This window comes from Aulonocara stuartgranti (genome assembly GCF_965226115.1).
Source record: "Aulonocara stuartgranti genome assembly, chromosome: 11".
Lineage (NCBI taxonomy): Eukaryota > Metazoa > Chordata > Actinopteri > Cichliformes > Cichlidae > Aulonocara > Aulonocara stuartgranti.
Window position 1 is genome coordinate 33,633,515 of NC_138947.1, and position 21,946 is coordinate 33,655,460.

At 40.1% G+C, this 21,946-nt stretch overlaps 1 protein-coding gene across 2 annotated transcripts in view; it reads right to left on the reverse strand.

Moving 5' to 3' along the window:
• Positions 1-21,474, reverse strand: part of tgfbr2b (transforming growth factor beta receptor 2b) — a 44,233-nt gene extending 22,759 nt beyond the window's left edge. Inside the window, exons 1-4 of one of the 2 annotated variants that reach the window (XM_082550419.1) lie at positions 21,185-21,474; positions 10,443-10,581; positions 10,132-10,322; positions 9,470-9,496 (exon numbers count right to left, since the gene is read on the reverse strand). In XM_082550419.1, the coding sequence (XP_082406545.1) occupies positions 9,470-9,496; positions 10,132-10,322; positions 10,443-10,581; positions 21,185-21,269 (442 nt within the window). In that variant the 5' untranslated portion in view covers positions 21,270-21,474. The remainder of the gene's footprint in view (positions 1-9,469; positions 9,497-10,131; positions 10,323-10,442; positions 10,582-21,184) is intronic. The other variant, XM_082550420.1, reaches the window with a different exon arrangement.
• Positions 21,475-21,946: the final 472 nt, after the last annotated feature.

A 21,946-nucleotide genomic window follows, 5' to 3' on the forward strand; every position in this document is an offset into this window, starting at 1 on the left:
TTCATTCATGAGGGGAAATTACAGTGAGAACATGTGGAGACTGTTAGGTGGATAACATAGTGAGTTCAGTGCATTGATGTGACATTGTCCTGAAGGATTTAGTTATTCTTTATGTTAAAGAAATTGCAATGATTTATTCATATTTATTATAAATAATTCTAATTATACATCTTGCTTCCATATTTGTATCTTGTGTCACTAAAAATACATTTTATTTTAGTTTTATACATTGATTAATGACCTGCAGAATCTCCTTATCATATTAAGTGATTCATAATTGTCACTTTATTTTCGTCAGCGCTACGTCAGCGCGAACTATCACATGTCCGCCATTACCCGTCCGAAACCGGAAGTGACGTCATTTTCACGGAAATGTAGTTTTTTTTTTTTAACCTCCAGGGCCGATACAAGCATATACTAGTGTTATTTACTAGTAGTGTTACTACTAGTGTTTTTAAAGGTTGTGTTTGACTTTATGACTTTCTGTGTCATTTCTGGGATGCTTAGAAGTCAAATTGCACTGCTGGAAGTAGTTTATTTTGATGCAAATGCTGTTTTTTTGCAAATTTGCATTATAATATTTATTTTCGTTTTTTCTGCAGTATATAAAAATTGGTGTATTTCAAAAATAAAACTATGAAGGCACTCAAAATAAATTTCCTGTGGTGGGAAACTATTTTGTGCAACTTTTTTGTATTTACAGTTTTGAGGGATAAGCCTCTTAAATTTCTCTAACTAGAAATATATGTTAAAAAGACAAAACTATTTTCAATTTTTTTGTAGTTTATTTCACTTTTTTGCAATTTATGTAATTACTATGCACTTAATGCATACATATTATTAAAATTTGGGCTATAGTGGTTGTATTGATGTATAGCAACTTGAAATGCTCCCAAAAATGGCACTACAACATGTAAAAATATAATATAAGCTCTGGCGGACTTGGTTCTATGGTAGGTCTTAAAGGGTTAAAAAGAAAATATGGTTGATATCCTGAAATGATACAATGTCATTAGTCAAATATTTATAACACATTATAATATAGTTGAAGGCAGATAAAGGCCAAAAGAGAACAACATTTCCAGCTGTATGCAATATTTATCAGATTAAAAATACTCAATATTACAATACACTTGCATTGTGTTATAAGGGTGGGCCATTTATATGGATACACCGCAATAAAATGGGAATGGTTGGTGATATTAAAGTCCTGTTTGTGGCACATTAGTATATGTGAGGGGGCAAACTCCTCAAGATTGGTGGTGACCATGGTGGCCATTTAGAAGTCGGCCATCTTGGATACAACTTTTGTTTTTTCAATAGGAAGAGGACCATGTGACACATCAAACTTATTGGTAATGTCACAAGAAAAACAATGGTGTGCTTGGTTTCAACGTAACTTTATTCTTTCATGAGTTATTTACAAGTTTCTGACCACTTATAAAATGTGTTTATTGTGCTGCCCATTGTGTTGGATTGTCAGTGCAACCCTCTTCTCCCACTCTTCACACAGGAGAAATGCCAGCACAGGCATCCAGTATCCGTAGTTTCAGGTGCTGCACATTTCGTATCTTCACACCATAGACAATTGCCTTCAGATGATCTCAAAGATAAAAGTCTAAGGGGGTCAGATTGGGAGACCTTGTGGGCCATTCAACTGGCCGACGAAGACCAATCCACTTTCCAGGAAACTGTTTATCTAGGAATGCTCGGACCTGGCATCCATAATGTGGCGGTGCACCATCTTGCTGGAAAAACTCAGGGAATGTGCCAGCTTCAGTGCATAAAGAGGGAAACACATCATCATGTAGCAATTTCAAATATCCAGTGGCCTTGAGGTTTCCATTGATGAAGAATGGACCCACTATCGTTGTACCGATAGTGGGTCCATTAGTTGTACCGACTAATGCCACTCTCCAGTGACATGCAGCGAGTTCTACGCTGTGGGCTCTTGCTGAATGAAGCTAGGACAGCCACTGATGTTTCTTAATTAGTGACAGTTTTCTTGCGTCCACATTTTGGCAAATCCAAAACTGAACCAGTTTCACGAAACTTAGCAAGCAGTTTGCTAACTGTAGCATGGGAGATGGGTGGTCTCGTAGGGTGTCTTGCATTGAAATCTGCTGCAATGACCCGGTTACTGCGTTCACCAGATATCAACACAATTTCGATCCGCTCCTCACGTGTTAACCTCTTCGACATGCCAATGGCTGTGAACAAAGAGAAACTTGTAAATAACTCATGAAAGAATAAAGTTACGTTGAAACCACACCATTGTTTTTCTTGTGACATTACCAATAAGTTTGATGTGTCACATGGCCCTCTTCCTATTGAAAAAACAAAAGTTGTATCCAAGATGGCCGACTTCTAAATGCCCACCATGGTCATCACCCATCTTGAGGAGTTTGCCCCCTCACATATATTAATGTGCCACAAACAGGACTTTAATATCAACAACCATTCCCATTTTATTACGGTGTATCCATATAAATGGCTCAGCCTGTACAGTGATAATTTGTCTTTTGATATGGACGTCTGCTTCCTCAACAGAATAAAACAAACAAACCAAAAAAAGAAGTAACTGTAGCTTTGGCGTTAGAGTCACATGTCCATTTAATAAATAAATATTCACGTCAGAATATTTGATTTGAGACTTAAACTGTTGGTGGAGTCTGAATCCTCCCAAATGTGTAAAAATAACCTGGCTTTATCCAGGCTGGTATCATATTATGTGTGTGTGTGATTGTGGCCATGCTTCACCAGCCGCAGACAGGCTGGTAACACCAACTAAAACCGAGTATCATACTTACTATTTACTTGTTATGGTAACAGCAGGCTCCAAAGCTCAGACTACACCATAAACATGGTTCATATCTCTTTAGCTCCAACATCCCCTTCCTCCAACTTGCTCTGTTTCCATCTCATCTTCCCATCTCAGTGTCTGTTCTGGCTACCATTCTTTTAGTCTCACACTGTCCTTCCCATTTCCTTCTTTTTATGGGTCTAAGAGTTGGCCTGCTTGAGTCATTTCTCTATAAAGCGCTCTGCTGTGTAACTGAATGACTGATGTACTCACTGATGACAAGCCAAGATTCCATAGTTAAGGAGGAAGGATTTAAAAAAGTACATCTTGGAAAAAAGGTCAGTTTTATATGTCGTCTTCTCTTTCCTTTTTTTTCAAGCTGGATAAAGAAGCCGTTGTAATTATCATTATTTTTTCCATTTCCCACTGTTATCTATTGTTATTCGTTGTCATCAAAATAGAGACCTCACTGGCACCAAAAATCCCCTCTCCATGTCATGAGGAAATAGCGTTTATCATGAGCGATGCCAAAATAAAGGAAGAGATTACTTGGAAGAGACCAGGCGACATCTGTGCAAAAATATACCGTAAGTAAAAAAATCAATTGATTGTAGCTTCACAAGAACACAGCTGTGAATACAGCATAAAAAATAGCACGTTATTATGGCAAGGCAGTATTTACTATCCTCGCCTCTCACTCAAAAGAATCCACAAGCGTCAAAACACATGTGCAGCTGATACTGACTGGAGGGCGGCGTTAGTCCGTGCCGAATCGTTTTTACAAGGCTCCTAATTAAAAGCAACTGTCACTTCAGATAAAGAAGTTCAGCCTTGTCAGGGTGCAAGGGATCATCTCTGACCACTTTTTATGCTCTTGACACAGTGACTGAGAAAATGCAGGGAGTCAAAATGAGGATTCAAAAGTGAGATTTGGTACGATTTGCAATAGCTTTGGGCCAATTCCTGAAACAACTGATGCGTTTTTTTTGTTGTTGTTGTTGTTGTTTTTTTACCAGGCTACTACAGGTCAATAAAATGCACCAGACATAAGGCTATTGTTTTCTGGAAGCCAGTCTTTAATATACACTTATTAATAACCAATTAAACTGAGTTGGTTTTAAATAGGCTTTCTCTCTGGGCTTTGTTAAAAACAGTCAGACTTATTGGATGGTAGAGTGTGATCAGTCATGCTCAAACCACTGTTGCTGTAACACTGAATCTGAGGAGACACTGTCATTTAAATCTGTTTGAAAATTGTGACATCTACCCCACACGTAAATGTTAAAAATGGTGTAATGTGGCTGATTTATTTAAAAAAAATGAGTGGGTGAAATTATTACAGAAATGTTAATGCGAAGAATAGAAAAGTTGTAAACGTGCTTTAAGATTTACCAAAGAGGACAGTTACCTACTATGTGTCTTTTTTCCCAAGTGCTATTGAATCATAGAAATCAAAGAGGGTGGTGGTGTGGTGGTTAGCACTACTGCTTTACAGGAAGGAGAACCTGGATTCAAATCCACCGTCCAGCCAGGGATTTTGTGTGTGTCGTTTGCATGGTCTCCTCTCTCTCACACACACATACATATATATATATACACACATTATATATATATGTATATGTATGTGTGTGTGAGAGAGAGGAGACCATGAATCCTCCCTTAGTTATGCTGCAATAGGTGTGAGCTGCTGGGAGATTTCCGTGATGCATTGAGTGTTTCTTTTTCAGTCACCTTTCTCACTCACTCAGCACTGAATCATATCTGTTATTAATCTCTGTCTCTCTTCCACAGCATGTCTTTATCCTGTTTTCCTTCTCTCACCCCAACTGGTCGCAGCAGATGGCCCCGCCCCTCCCTGAGCCTAGTTCTGCCGGAGGTTTCTTCCTGTTAAAAGCGAGTTTTTCCTTCCCACTGTCGCCACAGTTTTTTTTTTTTTGTTCGGTTTTTCTTTGTTGTATTATTGTAGGGTCTACCTTACAATATAAAGCACCTTGAGGCAACTGTTGTTGTGATTTGGCGCTGTATAAATAAAATTGAGTTGAATTGAATTGAATATGTCATGTTTTGTATTTATACTTATAGCTGCCTTAAGGCACTTTATATTGTGAGGTAAATACCCTACAATAATACAGTGTTATGGTTGCATAATGACAATAAGAAGTCTTGAATCTTAAATCCTGTTTGGTGTCCGACCAAAGTGCTACATTTCTGTTTGGTTTGTTGGTTGTACAGTGGGTGGCCAATGACACAGGACACAGGATATGTCCATTTATCTATATTAGGACTTGTGTCTGGTTTGTTTGAACTTAGGTACTCTAATATCTGCTCTCCTTTTAGTGTTTTGATTCAAGGATTTAAGGGGCTTTATTGTTAGAGCAGAGCGATGTGACCAAAAGTATTTATCACAATATACATTTGAAAATTTGCAATAACGATATAACTGACGATATAATTGACACTAGACAAAATACTTTACAACTCCACAACTTTATTAGTGCAAAAAACCCCATCAATGTATTTTCACTTAAACAAGCAGCTGTTTTTCATGTGCATTAAAGTTCTATAAAAATGTAACAGTGCAAATTCCTTGCTGACAGTCTAACCAAAAGGTATTTCCAGCGGAAATTGGCCGACATATCCTCAGCATAACCATGTATAATATCCACAAAACTTAAAAAGAGGTTATACACACACAATACGGTAATATTATGTTGAAGCACAGTACGTATCACTCCGCGAGGCTCCTGCCTACGATGCCGTAATGCTCCGACAATCCATCAAGCGGTGCGGCTTCGTAGCTTAGCAAAGTCGCACTAAAACATTTGACAGATTGCTGAGCGCCGTGTACCACATAAAATCGTTTCGAGGTCAGTAAACACAACCAGAGTTCATACATAAGGCACACGGGATTATAAGGGGCGCTGTCGATTTTCAGAAAATCAAAGGATTGATTTTAAGTGTGCCGTATTTTCCAAAAAACACGGTAATAACGACGGCCCGCTAGCATGCTCTACCAAAAATAGTGCTTTGTTGTGCATCTGACGGACAAAAGCTAAACCAGTCCCACACCACTGAAGTTGCAGCATTTTTACAAACCAATTCTGGTTCATCCGTTTCATTTAACGATCCACTTTCGCTCTTCTCATTCTGCGTCGCCGCCATGTGCGTATGTAAACAAAGGCACTGCGCATGCGCGTTTTACCCATATTCTATCGCGATATGTCATTTTCCTATCGTTGCCCAAAATTACACCGGTATTATCGTGAATGGTATGATATAGCCCAGCCCTATTTATTGTCATTTGCATCACGTTTACATGAAGTGGAAGGAAATGACAATAAAGCTCCTTGAATCCTCACCATCAGCAGCAAAATATCTGCCTCTAAATGCTTCCCTTTGTCAGTGTTGGGTAGATTTTGGCATTCGCATACATCTTTATGCTGTTTCAGCTGGGTGTTGAATGTGGACACAAGGTTAGCGAGAATGCAGAGAAGTGTAAAAATATGAGCCCTCCAAAAAAATACAATCATGAGGAATATAAAATTCTGCAGAATCGAGAAATTAAGTAACCTTAGGTGATAATTTTCTGTGGCTTCCTTATTATAGGCAATACCTCTCAGTATAGCTATGTGAGCCATTATTATTATAAAAATAATGATTAGTGGAGCGTTAAAGCTTTATTTAGCCAACATGAAAGATTAGCAGGGCTAATACCCCGTGGCTAAATCTCTAAAGTGGACACAGCTGTGGATCTCGCTGTAAGTGGCTTTGATGAACAGCAGCACTGATCTATTTTGTCATCTTACCACACTGTGTCAGTGACAACACAGCAAACACTTCCCCATCTGATTTATTCCTAACAGGCCTCTCGCTGAACACAATGGGCCCTGTTTGCGTTCGCTGCTGTGGGATCACAATGTTCACTCCCTCACTGTGACACAAATACGCTCACTCTCACTCGGGAGAATCCACATGTGTTGCTCTCAAGCAATAAACCAGATGCACAAATGCTGTTGCAAGCATGTCACAAGAATGTAACGCAGGGGCAGAACAATGTGAGGTATTTGGAGGGGAGGAAGCCATGGCAGCGGTCCAGCAAACAAACAAGGACTTCCTGCTGCATGCATCCTCAATGGGAGGAAGGAACCACAACCCTTACCCTATGGGAACTCAGTGTGTGTGTGTGTATGTGTGCGGGTGTGTTTCGGAAAGATTGATTACGATTTACACAAAGTGCTGTATACATCCTTGACAGAACACTTGAACTTGCCAAAATCAGAAGGAGGAGCTGATGAATTCAGATATCAGACTTCAGACAGCTTTATAACCCACACAGACCGCACACAAGAAGAAAACATTCTCACTTACTAAAGAGAAAATGAGGATCTCAGCATGTTTATGAAACGTGTGCAGTGAGTGAAAAATGAGAGCTCATTTTGTCCCCGGGGAATTGCTGTTTGTTGAGGAGGCCGTGAACGTCATGTTTTGCTCGAGTAGAAACAAAAACCCACTAAATCGTGGCAACAAGTATGTTTTTGCTGGATTTGTGAAGCTCATCATCACAGGCCCAGGTAGAAGGTACTTATGGTTGATGTACTGTAAGGGACCAAAACATAAACTTGCATGTTTTACTGAAATTATCAGCATGAGAAAATTCCAGCATAACACTTCCCAGAGTCATTTCTTTTCCTATCATGAGCCAATCCACCAGGACATTTAATAAACTTTAGTAGAAAGTCTACTTTACCTAGCTGTAGACTGTAGCTAGGTTTACTTTCAAATGCAGCACACATTTTAACTTCTTTATTTCCCTGTTTTTATCCACTTGTGTTGTTTAAAAATCAATAAATGGTCTAACATGGTTATATAACTAACAGTATACCTGCCAAACCTCAAATGTTGAGATGAAAGTAAAAAACATGGATTGATCAAAGTATCATTGGGCACAAGTTGGTCTCCAACCTTTTCATGAGAGTGTGAATCTCAGATCGAAAGCACTTAGGTACAGATGTTGTACAGCACTTTTCAAGTCTTACCTAATGAAGATGGCATGTGTAGCCTGTCTAAGCTGTGATTTTGAAAGTGACTAGATACAGACACAATGCAACAAAGGTAGACAACTGAATGTCAGGAGGCTGAGACTTGTCAAAGCTCATGAATCCAAAAGCCTCTGCATGGTATTGCTACATGTTAGGGACACAAATGAAGTGAGAATTTAAAGGAAACAAAGCAGCAGCTCAGGCTTAGCAAATGCAGCTCGCAGGTGTTTTGATGTGTTTCAGTTTGTAACCATCCTGCCCACATTATATATATTTTTAGTATTTCTTTTAGCACTATTTATATTATTATATTACTATTTATTACTTTATTGTTAGGGCTGTTTTTGTTGTGCATCTGCACCTTATTGTTGTCAATGTCTACGCATGGGACAGTGTGAAACGTAATTTCAATTCCTTTGTATGGCAAGTACATTTGAAGAAATTGACAAATAAAAGTATTCTATTCTATTCTATTCTATTCTATTAGCTGAAGCATGTGCACAAAGCAACTTAAAGATACGGTTTAGTCAATAAGGTGGGAAGAAGAAGACTGACGCAGGAGAACAGTAAACAGCTGTACTTCATCACAGAGGTGCTGCAAGTCTACGCAGCCTTTCACCATGTGCAAGAGATGTTTCTGATTCGAGTTAAACACAGACAGGAAACCATATGTCTGAGCTCTACAGTGCGGCTGGCCTACACGACAATGCGCGCGCGCACACACACACTGAGAAAGACCCACTTTTTCCTCTCAGCACTGTGAGAGGCACACAGAACCCAGCTGTGTTTCTATGACCACACTGAGGATTCCCCAAACATCATTACGTGTGAGTATTGCGTTTCCACTTCCTGTTTGCGGTGACGGTGGATTCTCAAATCATTCCACAAGACAGTAGCAACCGTAATGAGACCCTAAAAAAAGTAGGCCCACAACATTTTGAACTTCGCAAGCAGCTTTACTGTACATGCCAAGGTACGCACAGCAGTTTCCTTGTCAGTGGTTGGAAACAAGCTTAGCGTAGGAGGAGAAGAAGGTGGGGGTGATAAGATGACAGAATGAACGGGTATCAATAAATGAAAGTACCAGGGATGGGCGAATGACTGAACAAATAATGTGGAGAATCAAAGAGCTACTGACACACTTGACAAAGGAATACAGATGTGCTGTTCTAACAGCCGGTCCATTTTAGAACTGGCCAAGCATGTCAGCAGGAAGGGCTGTGCAGCCACTATAAAATAATCTATCTGCTAAATGCGTCTTTTTCTCTTAACTGTGTCACACTTAACTGCATTTGGTTAGCTGAAAGCTGGTGTTTGTTCCTGTGTAGTCAAATACTGAGACCAGAATATAAAACACCGCATTTTTCAAAGAATGTACTTTTGTACTTTGTACTTTTTTGCTGTCCAAAAAAAGAAGTCCAAGAGAAGGAACCAAACTTTTTTGTGACAGCACTACACAACAGTTTCCAACAAGTTACGAATTGACGGATGATGATGTTATCGAAGGAAACAGAATAAATGAATGAATGAATGAATTGGCAGTGAACAAGACATTGCCATAAGCCAATGAGTGATGAAAACAGGACCAGAGGAGACGGTCAGCAGAAAATACCTGAGCCCTACTTACCCTCTCCATCCTCAATGATCCTATCACCTGTTGAGCAACCAGGTAAATAAGGTGAAACCACACCCATTGTAGCAACTACTAGAAACTGATATCACCATCGTGACAAATGTGAGTCAGAACAATAATGAAAAAATACATTTTGGTCCCTACAGCTGCTGAGCCTGCATGTCTGTAAACAGTTTTTGGTGATCTTTTTGCAGGTATAACTGCGCGCGGGGATAAGTGTCACAGACCAGGTAAGGAAGGCATTGCAGGGTTGGATCATTAAGAAGTAGTATCAGACTTGAAAGCAGCAGTAATTAGGTTTTGGGCCTCAGGAAAGAGCTGAGGTAGCTGTAAACACTGTCACACACAGAGTTCAGTCCCAATTCTCAACAACAACTGTCTCAAGGCACATGTTGTGAAATTAATGGTGTTAGCAAACAGTTACCGGAAGCTACAGTCCTTTGGAATTTTCTGATAAATGGAAGTGCAAACCACTACTTTTAACAGTTACTGGCTAGCATTTTGCAAGAAGTAGATGTGAGCACTGAAGCTGGAGTTTGTGAAACCAAAGCAAAGAGCTGAAACATTCTAAACTGTGGAACTCCAGGAATTATTCTCCTTGGCTTCAGGAAAATCTAATTACAGCTTTAAGCTTCTTCAAAATTTTAGGTACTCACTTTGGGAGAATATTAGCTCTTCGTTGCACTCTGCTCCTTTACAGGAGCAGAAATGAGCCAACCCCGTTGTTGTGTTCTTTTCCTTCATCACACAGGTGGTGCTGTTGTAGTCATCCAGGGTAATGCCGTACAATGGCTCTGCTGGGTTGTGGCAGAGAGTTTCGATGGACAAGTTTGTCTCGTTTCTTCTCCTTAAACACACATTGAGGTATAATGTTTAACAGTGTATACCTTAAGAACTATCAGGATACCGTCCACTTAGTTAATCACATCTAAGAGATGAAGATTGCTTACTTCTCTTGGATACCTACCAGATAGAAACACAGACCTCAGTTGGTTTTTCACATATGGATGAGATGCTGCAGTTGGTCTTGCAGATACCTGTGCCATTGCAGGAGGTAAGCTCCACATCACAGAACTTACAAAGTTCATGTAGTTGAAAAACAAGACCTGCAAATAACACACACAACAACACGCATTAGTTTCATGTTTCATCAAGTGCTGCTGTCCCATACAGCAAGTCACAATTTTTTTTTGCCTGTACAAGAAACACAAGCACTATCACAAATTTGATATATTGTTTTATATATATTAGAACAAAATCACATTGTGGGCTTTATGTTCAGAGCATTGACATTGTTATGACTGCTGGAGCAAATTCCTGGAATTGTACTCTCCAAACATTACCAAAGTTCTGCCTAAAGACCTAAAGTTTCAGCCAAACTTTTTTGAAAAATCGATTCACAAAAAAAATGTTTGATGTGCTGTAAGCACAGTGTAAGGACAATAATGATATACTGAAACAAAATGCACCACATAACCAAGCTACACGTGAACCAAAACTAAACAAGAGCTCATGATTAACAAATGAGAAAAGTAGGTATAGAATAAGACTGCAGTTTAAAAAGTCAAGACAAAACAAATTAATATATTAGTAACAAGAAGCACTGAGAGAGTGCAAACCTCTGCCAAGGCAGCTCATTGTCTGAGCAGTACTGAAAAGTACTTTAAGGAGTTTGTAGTTCAGTAAAAACAATCGCAGAGTGCAGGTTTTTGTTATTTGACCTGTTGAAACCAATTTTGATAAAACTAATATGTATATATTGTACATGTGCAGTTTATCCTGTCTTCCAAAAAATTAATACTCATTTATTAACATTGTACACGTATTCTAATTAGAGTAACAGGTTATAACCTGTTACTCTAATTTACACAGCAAGGTCTTAAAATAAGGTGGTATTGAGAATTCCCCATATCATTCCCCTTATATGCCTGTATGTTGTAATTACAAACAATGGTAGTAAGACACATTGTTTTAAATAGCTCTTTCTAGGATTATTATCACTTTGACCAGATATATCTATTGACATTGAAGTAGAGGTCACAGGTCAAACGTGACACGATTTTAAATCTTTATACAGTACTTTCTATACGTTCACAATACACATGACACACAAGTCTTTTTGTCAGTTTTTGACCAATAATTCATTAAGTCAACCTTGAAGACCTTGGTAGCAAAGTTTACTGTGTTGTTAACAAAGTTTTATGAGAATTCATTCAAAACTTTTTAAGCTATCGTGTTTTTACTAACACCTACACATACATGAAAGCAAATGGTACGACAAAAATGGAGGTAATGAGAGTATATTCACTCTCTATCATGGTTGAAATAAGGTAGTTTTGAAGGCAAAGGGGGACCAGTGTGTTCTTAGTAAAGTTGAGTGCATTCCCTAGGTTAGCAGGTCTGAGTATAAAGGAAAAACAATATACATAAATGGCACACAGAAGATGTGCTCAGAATCTTTGATACAATCTAAATCAGGGGTAGGGGAACTCCAGGCCTCAAGGCTGATGTCCTGCAGGTTTTAGATATCACCCTGGGTCAACACGCCTGAGTGATTAGTTCATTACCAGGCCTCTGGAGAACTTCAACACATGTTGAGGATGTAATTTAGCCATTTAAATCAGCTGTATTGGATCAAGGACACATCGAAAGCCTGTAGGACACCGGCCCTTGAGGCCTGGGGTTCCCCCACCCCTGATCTAAATGAATAACTACAGCTGAAAAATTTTAAATATCATGAGTACTGAAACAGAATTCGGTAATATTGTTCTTTAGTAGTATTTGACTGGTAATTTTTTGTCTCAGGCATAAAAAAAGAATAGTTCACATTAGGGAAATGTTAGCAAGCTATTTCATATTATTATTTTTCCTGCTACTTAAACTATTCACTCCTCTTTCATGTTTGTAATGGTCTCTGCACTGCTAATATTGTGGGTTCCTCAATGGAGCTTTTCACATATCAGAGGCTGGTGAATAAACACCTTTACACACTGAATGTTTGTGAAAAAACGACACGCATTTCCAAATTTTTTGAGCACGAACTTGGCATGTAATATATTTACACACTGGTGACTGACCCGGAGCAGCAACTAGTAGTAGTATAGTTTGACAACTTCAGTAGTGGTGGACGTTTTTATTTACATTTGTCCTGTGACACTAGTACTACATTAAGAATAGGTGAGTCTGAAAAACATTTGTAACGCATAAAATAATTGCACAGATTTTATGCATCTGGTATGTAAGGTCTTTATTCTTTTTTTTTTTTTTTAAGTTTAGTTACACAAACAGTAGGGCGGAGCAACATGAAAGCATCATCTGCCTGACCTAAATGAGGTTTGAACCATGAAGTGTCAACATAGACAGCCACTAGCAGGGAAACATCTCCGTCTCACAGCCACACTCTGTACCTGGATCAGCCACCACAAATGAGCTAAATGAGTCCTACAGAAACCAGGAAGCTATACAGAAACAGGTCAAAACCACACTTAAGCACCAATACAGACAACCACAACTAAATGAAAAGTCAGCCTTTATCAAGCGACAGCATTTTCTTTCCTCTAGATGCTTCAGATACATAACCATAAACTTGCATGTGAGCATTTTTGTTGCCAGGTACATGTGACACTGTACACTAAAAGAAAGGCACTCAAAAATGATAAATCAAAGTCTTTTTTAAATTATAATCCATGAATGAAAAACAGTTTGTACTTTTATGTTGTAAACGGTTAAGTTTTATAGGAAGTTAGAGATAAAAGAATCAATTTGTGACTAAAAACTGTGCAAGTGACTCACAAGGTTTTCAAAGAATCTGACGCATGATGTAGCGACATTAGAAACAGGGCCACAGACTTAGAAGTGGTAATGACGTCACGTGATGTCGTTTGTCATTTAATAGATGTGTTTTTCATGTTTACAAAGTTTGAGCTGAGATCGGTTTTCATGTTCCGTCTTGACAAACGTCCACAGCAGCCTCTTCTGTCTTCATTTCTTCTTCACAAAAAAACCCAATCAGCTTTCAGATATTGTTTGATCTAATCTCTGTATGATTGTTATCTGAGAAGTATTGCATGTGGTACGGTGGCTCGTGTAATCAGCACAGTCTGCCGTTCTCCTTTGCGTGGCTCGACCCGCCTACGCCTCTCTGATCTTTCCCTGCTTCGTGACATGAACAGACCTGTCTGCTCCAAGCTGCCAAACTGCTGGCCTAGGAGAAAATGTAAAAAACAAAGCTAAGCCACGATGTCATATGACAGTTCCTGAGACGACATAGGGCTTTTTAGGCTTTATGGCTGTATTTTGAAATCTGGGAAGGGCAGGAAGAGTTCTCTGTGTGGCTTCGTGTTCAAATAATCTTTAGATTCTGGGTGGGACAGAAGCTCTGTGTATAGTGTGCAGGTGTTGTGGTACACATGGATGGTTTTAGTGTTGTTGAAAGCCTTCCTCTGCTGGGAGGTCTGCTCCTAAGGCTGTCATGGTTCAGCTTCACTGAGCAGAACTTTGAACTTTTAATCTTTTCCTACACCTCAGGTTAAAACCAAGATTTGGGGCTGAAAAATGAACTCATGAGCAGAAGTACCAAAAACTGCAGTGGAGCCGCTTGAATCTGACTCGTAATAAAATACCCAATACCCATTATTTATTTTCTAAAATTCAAAAAAACCCAAGTTACTGCAGCCTGGACCCTTTCTGATGTTTCTAATTTGAATATGTTTTCTTTATCACTAAAAACTTTGTGGGCAATGTAGCTAGTATTGATCATAGTGAAACTAGACTTCAAACTACAGACACGTCAAAGGCATTTTGCCTTTGGCAAAAGTCTTATGGATTCTCAAAAAAGCTTTATCATAGTAAACAAACAGTGTGCAGAAAATCCAGATCATGCCTCAGCATGGGGGAACGTAGCAATCGTCAAAAACTGATAATATTTCAAACCTCAGAGGATTCAGCACAAGATACTTGGTATGCTCCTTGGTAAGCTTTTAGTGGCTCTCCTACACTTGTCCTTATTTTGCCATTTAAACTTATAATGAATCCACAGCTCTTTGGGTTATCTCAGGTACACACTGCTGCTGAGATTGGCTGCTAATGAGGGGCAACTAATCGGCTTTGAACAAAGGTGCCCTTCTTTTGAATTATCAGTCAATTTTCAATTCAATTCAGTTTTATTTGGGTTTTTTTTTAATTGGGGGGGGGGGGGGGGGGGTTTCTTCCCTCTTTTTTCTACCTTTTTTGCTTTATACTCTAACCTCCTAAGACCCGAACTCTTCCACGGCATGCATTTTTAATTTCTCTTTGATATTTGGGCTGATTGGGGCCCGATGAATGTAAAAACAAAGAATTACCAGATTTTTTTTTAACCTAATTTTTGTTTCTAAGAAAAATGAGAGCCACATATGAGGATATTTGTTTAAAATTTCGAGAGAACAGTAGCAGTATAATGTCCTCGTAAGTGGATATCGGGGCGCTTGTAGAGTAAAATTGAGTATTTTGTGATGTCCACATATGTGGACGCCAGGTCCTAGGAGGCTAAGGTAAAGACCCTATAATAATGCAAAGAAAACAGAGAAAGTCCTAACAATCATATGACCTCCAATGAGCAAGTGCTTTGGTAACAGTGAGAAAGAAAAACTCTTATGGGAGTGATGCTGAAAAACTAGTTCATGCATTCATTACTTCTAGGCTGGACTAATGTAATTCATTAATATCAGGATCAAGCCTGCAGTTGATCCAAAATGCTGCAGCAAGAGTACTGACAGGGACTAGAAAGAGAGAGCATATTTCTCCTATATTGGCTTCCCTTCACTGGGTCCCTGTTAAATTCAGAATTGAATTCAAAATCCTGCTCCTCACATACAAGGTCTTAAATAATCAGGCCCCATCTTATCTTGATGACCTTATAGTACCATATAACCCCATTAGAGCACTTCACTCTTAGACTGCGGGCTTACTTGTTGAGTATTTGATTAGACATAAATTATCTGAATTTCAGGAGTGGGACCACACCTCCAAACATTCCCCTTCTGGTTCTTGTCTATATATGACACCTGTTCTCGTTTTCGTGCCGCGCCGTCCTGAGGTTGTGAGCCCAGCTAGTGAAAAGGGTGGCTGTGGCTCATGTGGTAGAGCAGATCAGCTACTGACTGGAAGGTTGATGGTTTGATCCTTGGCTTCCCCAGTCTGTATGCCAAGTATCCTTGGGCAAGATACTAACCCCAAGTTGCTCTCTGATGCGTCCATTGGAGTTTGACTGTGTGTGAATGCATAGATTGCACTTAAGTATAGAAGAAAGTGCTTGTATGAGTGGGTATGAATGGGTGGCATGTTGTATACAGCGCTTTGAGTACTCCGGGAGAGTAGAAAAGCGCTATATAAGAATGAGTCCAATGACCAAAAGTAGAATGGGAGGCAGAGTCTTCATCTTTCAGGTGCTCAGCTTGAGTTTTTCTTCTTCAGTCACCTTTGTAACTCACTATGTCTTTAAACACCTCTCTGCATTTAATTATTTGTTATTACTAATCTCTGGCTCTCTTCCACAGCATGTCTTTGTCCTGTCTTCATCAATTCACCTCCAACTGGTCGCAGCAGATGGCTACACCTCCCTCAGTCTGGTTCGGCTGGAGGTTTCTTCCTGTTAAAAGGGAGTTTTTCTTTCCCACTGTTGCCAAAGAGCTTGCTTATATGATTGTTGGGGTTTTCTCTCTATTATTGTAGGGTCTGCCTTACAATATAAAGGACCTTGAGGCAACTGTTGTTGTGATTTGGTGGTGTATAAATAAAATTGAATTGAAAATGTAATTGAATTACTGGTGGAAATGGGTTGCTCTCCAGCAGGTCAAAGATGTAAAATATATATCTCAATAGCAGGTTTCAGGGAGGAAGAGCTCGAAAATCTGACCACCAGATGAGGTAGTCAGTCTTCTGAACTCAGTGCAGTCTGCTTACCGAGAAACAGACTAAAAGCAGATGGATGCTACAACAGGATGGCACGAGAGTGGTCGCAGCGGGAGAGCATCATGATTTACTTTGACATCATGTGTATTTGTCCAATTACTTCTGAGTCAATCATTCACAATCACTGACTCAGAAGTGCAAATAAAGCAGTTTATGCCGGTCATGAGATTCCACTTAAGCTCTCTACCTGAGCTAATGATCCACACTGCTGTAAAGAATTCCTAGATTACTTCCTTTACTTACTTTTCAGATAAACACATCCTTAAAAGACTCCTTCACAGAGTGAGTAAAGAAAGATGACGACTGATATGATAGATAACCAATTCCATCTGATGAAAGGGGCCCCCAGCTCCAAACAACAACAGCCCTCACAGGCCTGAAATCTCAGGTACAGACAAAACAACTGCAGTCTGCACTATTGTCAGATCAACTCTGCAAAGTCAAAGTGTAAAACCCGACCAGACCAGAGTAGGGATTTGGCTTCCAGATGCACAGATGCTCGCTACCTTCCCTATGCAGTACCAACTGCAAGGCCTCAACTCGCAGTGTGTGTTCACATGGGTGGGTGACACTCGATCATAGTCTGCACAGACTGGGTTATTCATTTAACAGGAAGCACAGTTAATATATTTTCAAGGCACATTCCATCACACTGAGCCTAGTTTGGAACAGGACAGAGAGCGTGAAATAGCAGAGCGCTCACACCCACACACAACCTCAGAGACAAATAAAAGTGGCTGATTTAGTGCAGCAAAGTGCCACCGAGACTACATCAATCCGAATAAGTAACACAGCTAGAGTTACACGCTGAGCACAAATATTTTACGATGGTGATGGATCTTTATTGTGCTCTTGTGCAATACTGACTACACATCAAGAGCTCATTAACAGTGACTTTAGGTCTATTTTTGCACAGGGTATAACAGAATCCTTAACAAAGATTAGGAAAGAAAAATCACTTTAAATTCTGAATTTAGGTTACCAGCACTTCTGATCTTCGATGGGTGGTGTTGGCAGCCTTAGAGCTTTAACTTTGAAGTTTCAGCAGACTGGTGCAGCAAGTTAAAGGGTAACTGTGCATGAAGGTCTGCATTGTGATTTGGGTCATTGTTCCAGCTGCTAAAGCTCTTCTAAAGCGTCTTTTTTTTATTACTGCTGCACTCTTTCCCTGCTGCGAGTCCTTGTGCAAGGATTATAGTATGAAAACACAAGTGACCTCAGTGCGTCTCGAGAAAGTGGAGGGGAAAAGTGTGGGCTGTCATTAACTATGCTCTTGATGGCTTCTGAAGGAGCGGTAATTGAAATGTAATATCTCTCTGTGCTGCAGGAGGGAAATCATGCTACTGTGACTGACTTCCATCTGGCAGTCAGACCAATGAATAACCACAATAAATACCTACTCGTTAGTGGCAGAGAAAGTAAAGACTGAGAAGTATCTACTATCCAGATGGAGTATGCTTAAGTACACATTTTTTAATAAGAGTGTTATAAAATTCTGGATGCTAAACAGTTTTTCTAGCAGCAACTGTGCTTAATGATTTAGAAGGGCATAAATGATATGGTGTTTAAAATCCATTTCAATCAGCCAACACAATGCGGCCACTAACTGACCTGAGCAACTTCAATGGCCTAATGGCAGGACTGGCGTACTACGTACTGAGACGAGCTAACCATCAATTGGTGGCGGAAGGCTCCACCTATAATCTTAGACTGCATTTCCAAAAATGCACTGTCCCTGTCAGTGCCTGCACTGGTGCTAGTGAGGAGCCACTTCATCACTGTTCACTTTTGGCAAACAATTTGACATGTTAAAGATTTGCATGTTAAATAGTGTTATGTTGCAGAAGAAAATGTTAGCACTAAGAATCAATGAGCTTCATCTGTAAAATTGTTAGTGGCTGAGTCAGTGGTTATTAACTTCTGTTAATAATTGCTATTTGTGTGATGATGTTCGTGTAAGGTTTCATCCAGACTGGCATATACAGGATATGTCTTCTTGTGAGCCTTGGCAGGAATACTAACAAGTCATGAACATTTTTAAACATATTTGTACACTGGTGTGATGGACGTAAATCATTTTAACTACTTTATAGTACTGATATTTCTTCTTTGCTTAGAGCAAGAACATCCAGCATCCCATAACATCCAGTGGTCTCTAACATTATCTGGACAACAGTAAATCTGTGTATGGAGGCTGTGTCATCACACAGAGTAAAACAGAAACTCCTTTAAGAAGTACCACCATGTTCAAGTCCTTGTTCATAGGGGATGGTTTGATTGTTGGGGGGTTTTCTCCATATCATTCTAGGGTCTTTACCCTTAAAGTGACTGTTGATGCAATTCGGCACTATATAAATAAAACTGAAATAATTTGAATTGAATATATATAGAAACAGAAATGCTAACTTAAAGGATATAGAGCACATTATCACATCAGCTAAACTGTTTCCTCCCTGCTTCTCTTCCTCTTTCCCCATTTTTCCAAAGCACTGAGGACGTTAGTGTGGATAGGAGGACAGGCAGGAAACCTGACTGCAGTTCATCACCGTTATACAGGAAGGACTGCTGGAAAAAGGGAAAAATCTGCAAACCAGGCAAACATTTAATAGGTTTGTATCACTTCAAGGCTCTGAATTAATTTGTTCCAAATTAAATGCATTCTTACTGTGAGTAGAAGTGAAAGATTTCTGTGCTCAAACACTCACTCATGAATGTTTCATGTGTAAAAAATTGTAAAATAATTAATAAAAAACAACATTTTAAGACATTTAGTATAATGACATTAGAACTATGCTTTCAGGTATGACAGCATTGCTTGGCCTAATGAGCTCACATTTCAATGTGAAGCTACAGCGCTTTCAGAAGTAATCCTATAAAAAAAACCCTGAAAGAGATTTTACTGCTGACACTTTTCTGGAGCAACACAGGAAATAAAAATGTGAAATAATCTGAGTTGAAACAAGAACCCTTCTTCTTTTCCCTGCAGCGCTGTCATTGAAATGTGCAAAGACAACTGGCAGAAGGCAGCTCGGGGCCACATAACTGCCACAGCAGGCGGCTGGGCTCTCCCCCTTTGCTCCTGAAAGTTATCCTCCCACCTCTTTTAATCCACCCCTCACTCCACTTTGGCCCTAATCCTCTCATTCCTCCCTGTCTTTATCTTCCTCCTGTTTAACTCCCTCTCTCGGCCTCCCCTCTTCCTCCATCCCTCCTTCGTCTCTAAGAATCCGAACGCTCCAGTGAAGCGTATTGAGAATGAAGACTTGACAAATATGGTTAAAAGGAATCAAAGGAGCATAACTCAGGCAGCTTAAAGTTATATTTTCCATGCTTAAACGTAGTACTGTGCACAAGAAATAGGAAATGCACAGCGACATTTGCCTCAACACAATGAAGATTCCCTGGAAATGAAGGAAAACGAAACCTTGTGAAATCCTGCTGAGCGGATTGTTATTGACATCAGTCGGAAGCAAAAAAAAGTAGGAGAAGATAAAAAACAGTCCAGCTCTGCTGTTTGGATAACCAAAAATGTCAAGCTGGTCCAGTAGTGGAAGAGCAGCGAGGAGCTTCCTGCAGCTCAAGGAGCTCTGGAGGAATGGCATGGAATAAGTTTATGTGTGAGCTTGTGTCTTCATGTGGGTACAAGTTTGTATGTCTTCTTGCTCTTGTGTGCATGTGTGTCTATTTGTGACACGTAATGCAGCAGGACCACACAGTCCTTGTGGTATGCGGGATTTCCAGGTTCAAAATAGGCTCCTGCTGTGGGAGGAGGGCAGGAACAAACAGGAGAGAGGGGGAGAAGGGAAGGAGAAGTGTAATGAGGACAACAAAATACACGACTCCAGTTTTCATCTTCTTGTCAACATTGTTACAGTTGAGCTAACCGCTTGTCAACAAGGGGAAGTTTCTGTGGTTTACTAACATGACAACTGTCATGGTGTCACAGATGGAAAGTGGCCAGATCTATTTAATTGGCATGTTGGGAGGGAAAGAAGCACTACTGCATTGCAAACAGCTAAAGAGAAAAGTCAAACTCCTAATGGATGAAAACATTTCTTCACTCTGATCAAAGCGAGGAACCGGAACACCTCAGAAGATGCACACATTTTTTTGCCTTTTAGCACTAACAGGTCTCCAGCTGACAGATTCCATAATGCTATTATAACTATTTAGTGCGTTTTACAAGAAACGTTAAACCTGTTCAGGCTGTATGCAAGCCTAAAATAGGTGGAGTGACCCTTTTAAGTAAAAGTCTTGACGTTATGGATGCGCAAGAGGCAGAAATGTGATTCTGTACAACGCAGCTTACTTTTGCACCATTATTTTCACACAGACACACACACACACACACACACACACACACACACACACACACACACACACACACACACACACCTTTTATCATTGTTCCTAATCCTGTTTAAAATAATCGTTCGGTCTGCTAAAACCTGTGATCCTCAGCAGTGAAAGGTCTGACAGCGAGAGGGAAAGTTTTCTGAGGCGCTCTGTGGGTACGCTTCAGGCTGCACGGGCAGCAGAGCTGAGAAGCGTCTCTGCCCGCTCTGAGTCACCTGTTACACCTCGCTGTTCGCGGCTCTGCGGAGAGCCACGCGAACAGCGCCAGAGAGAAAGGTTTCCCCCGGCCCCCTTCAGCTCCAGAACTCCGAGTTCGCGTTAAATACGTTATATAGTGACACCAGAGCGCGTGACAGCGAACAAGCAGAAAGTTTGTTAAACTTCGGTGTTTGTGTAACTCACCGGCAGCCCCGGGCTCCAGCAGCACAGATATGAGAAAGGCTGATACAACTCCGCGGAAAGTTAGAGAGCAGCGCCGTGCCTTCATGATTCTGTGTCCCCCTGCCCGAGATTCTGTCACACGAGCCGCGGAGTACGAGAGAGTCCAGGGAGTTGGCTTTGTGCGTCCGCTACGCTGTGCGCTCCACTCCGCTCAGCAGCTGGAGAGTCACTGCTGAACCATCCACACACACACACTCACACACACACTCTCTCACACCGTTTATAAGCAAGCACACTCACTTTGCTCTGACAGGAAACCGGAGGAGGCAGGAGGGGCTCTCTCTCTCTCTCTTTCTCTCTCTCTCTCTCTCTCTCTCTGTGTGTGTGTGTGTGTGTGTGTGTGTGTGTGTGTGTGTGTGTGTGTAACCGCCTACCCAAATACTGGAAATCGGAACAGTAAACAAGTCATTATATATTTAAATAGTGTGTGATCTGTGAAACTTCGCCAGGAAATGTTCTGGAATTATACAGAACTGCCAGAAAGTTTACATTTAAAGATTGCAGGACACAGTAAATTACATATTTTACATTCACAAATAAATTTTTTTCTTCTTTCTTACAACATACAAAAAATACAGACCTCTCTTTTTGGATCGCTATTTTGTAAGGGACACCATTTATATTATATGAGCATATGAGAATATTTAAATCAGTCACTGTTTATGCCACCTTATGATAAGACTAAAGGAACATATTTCATTTTAAAGTAAGTTACAGGGCTTT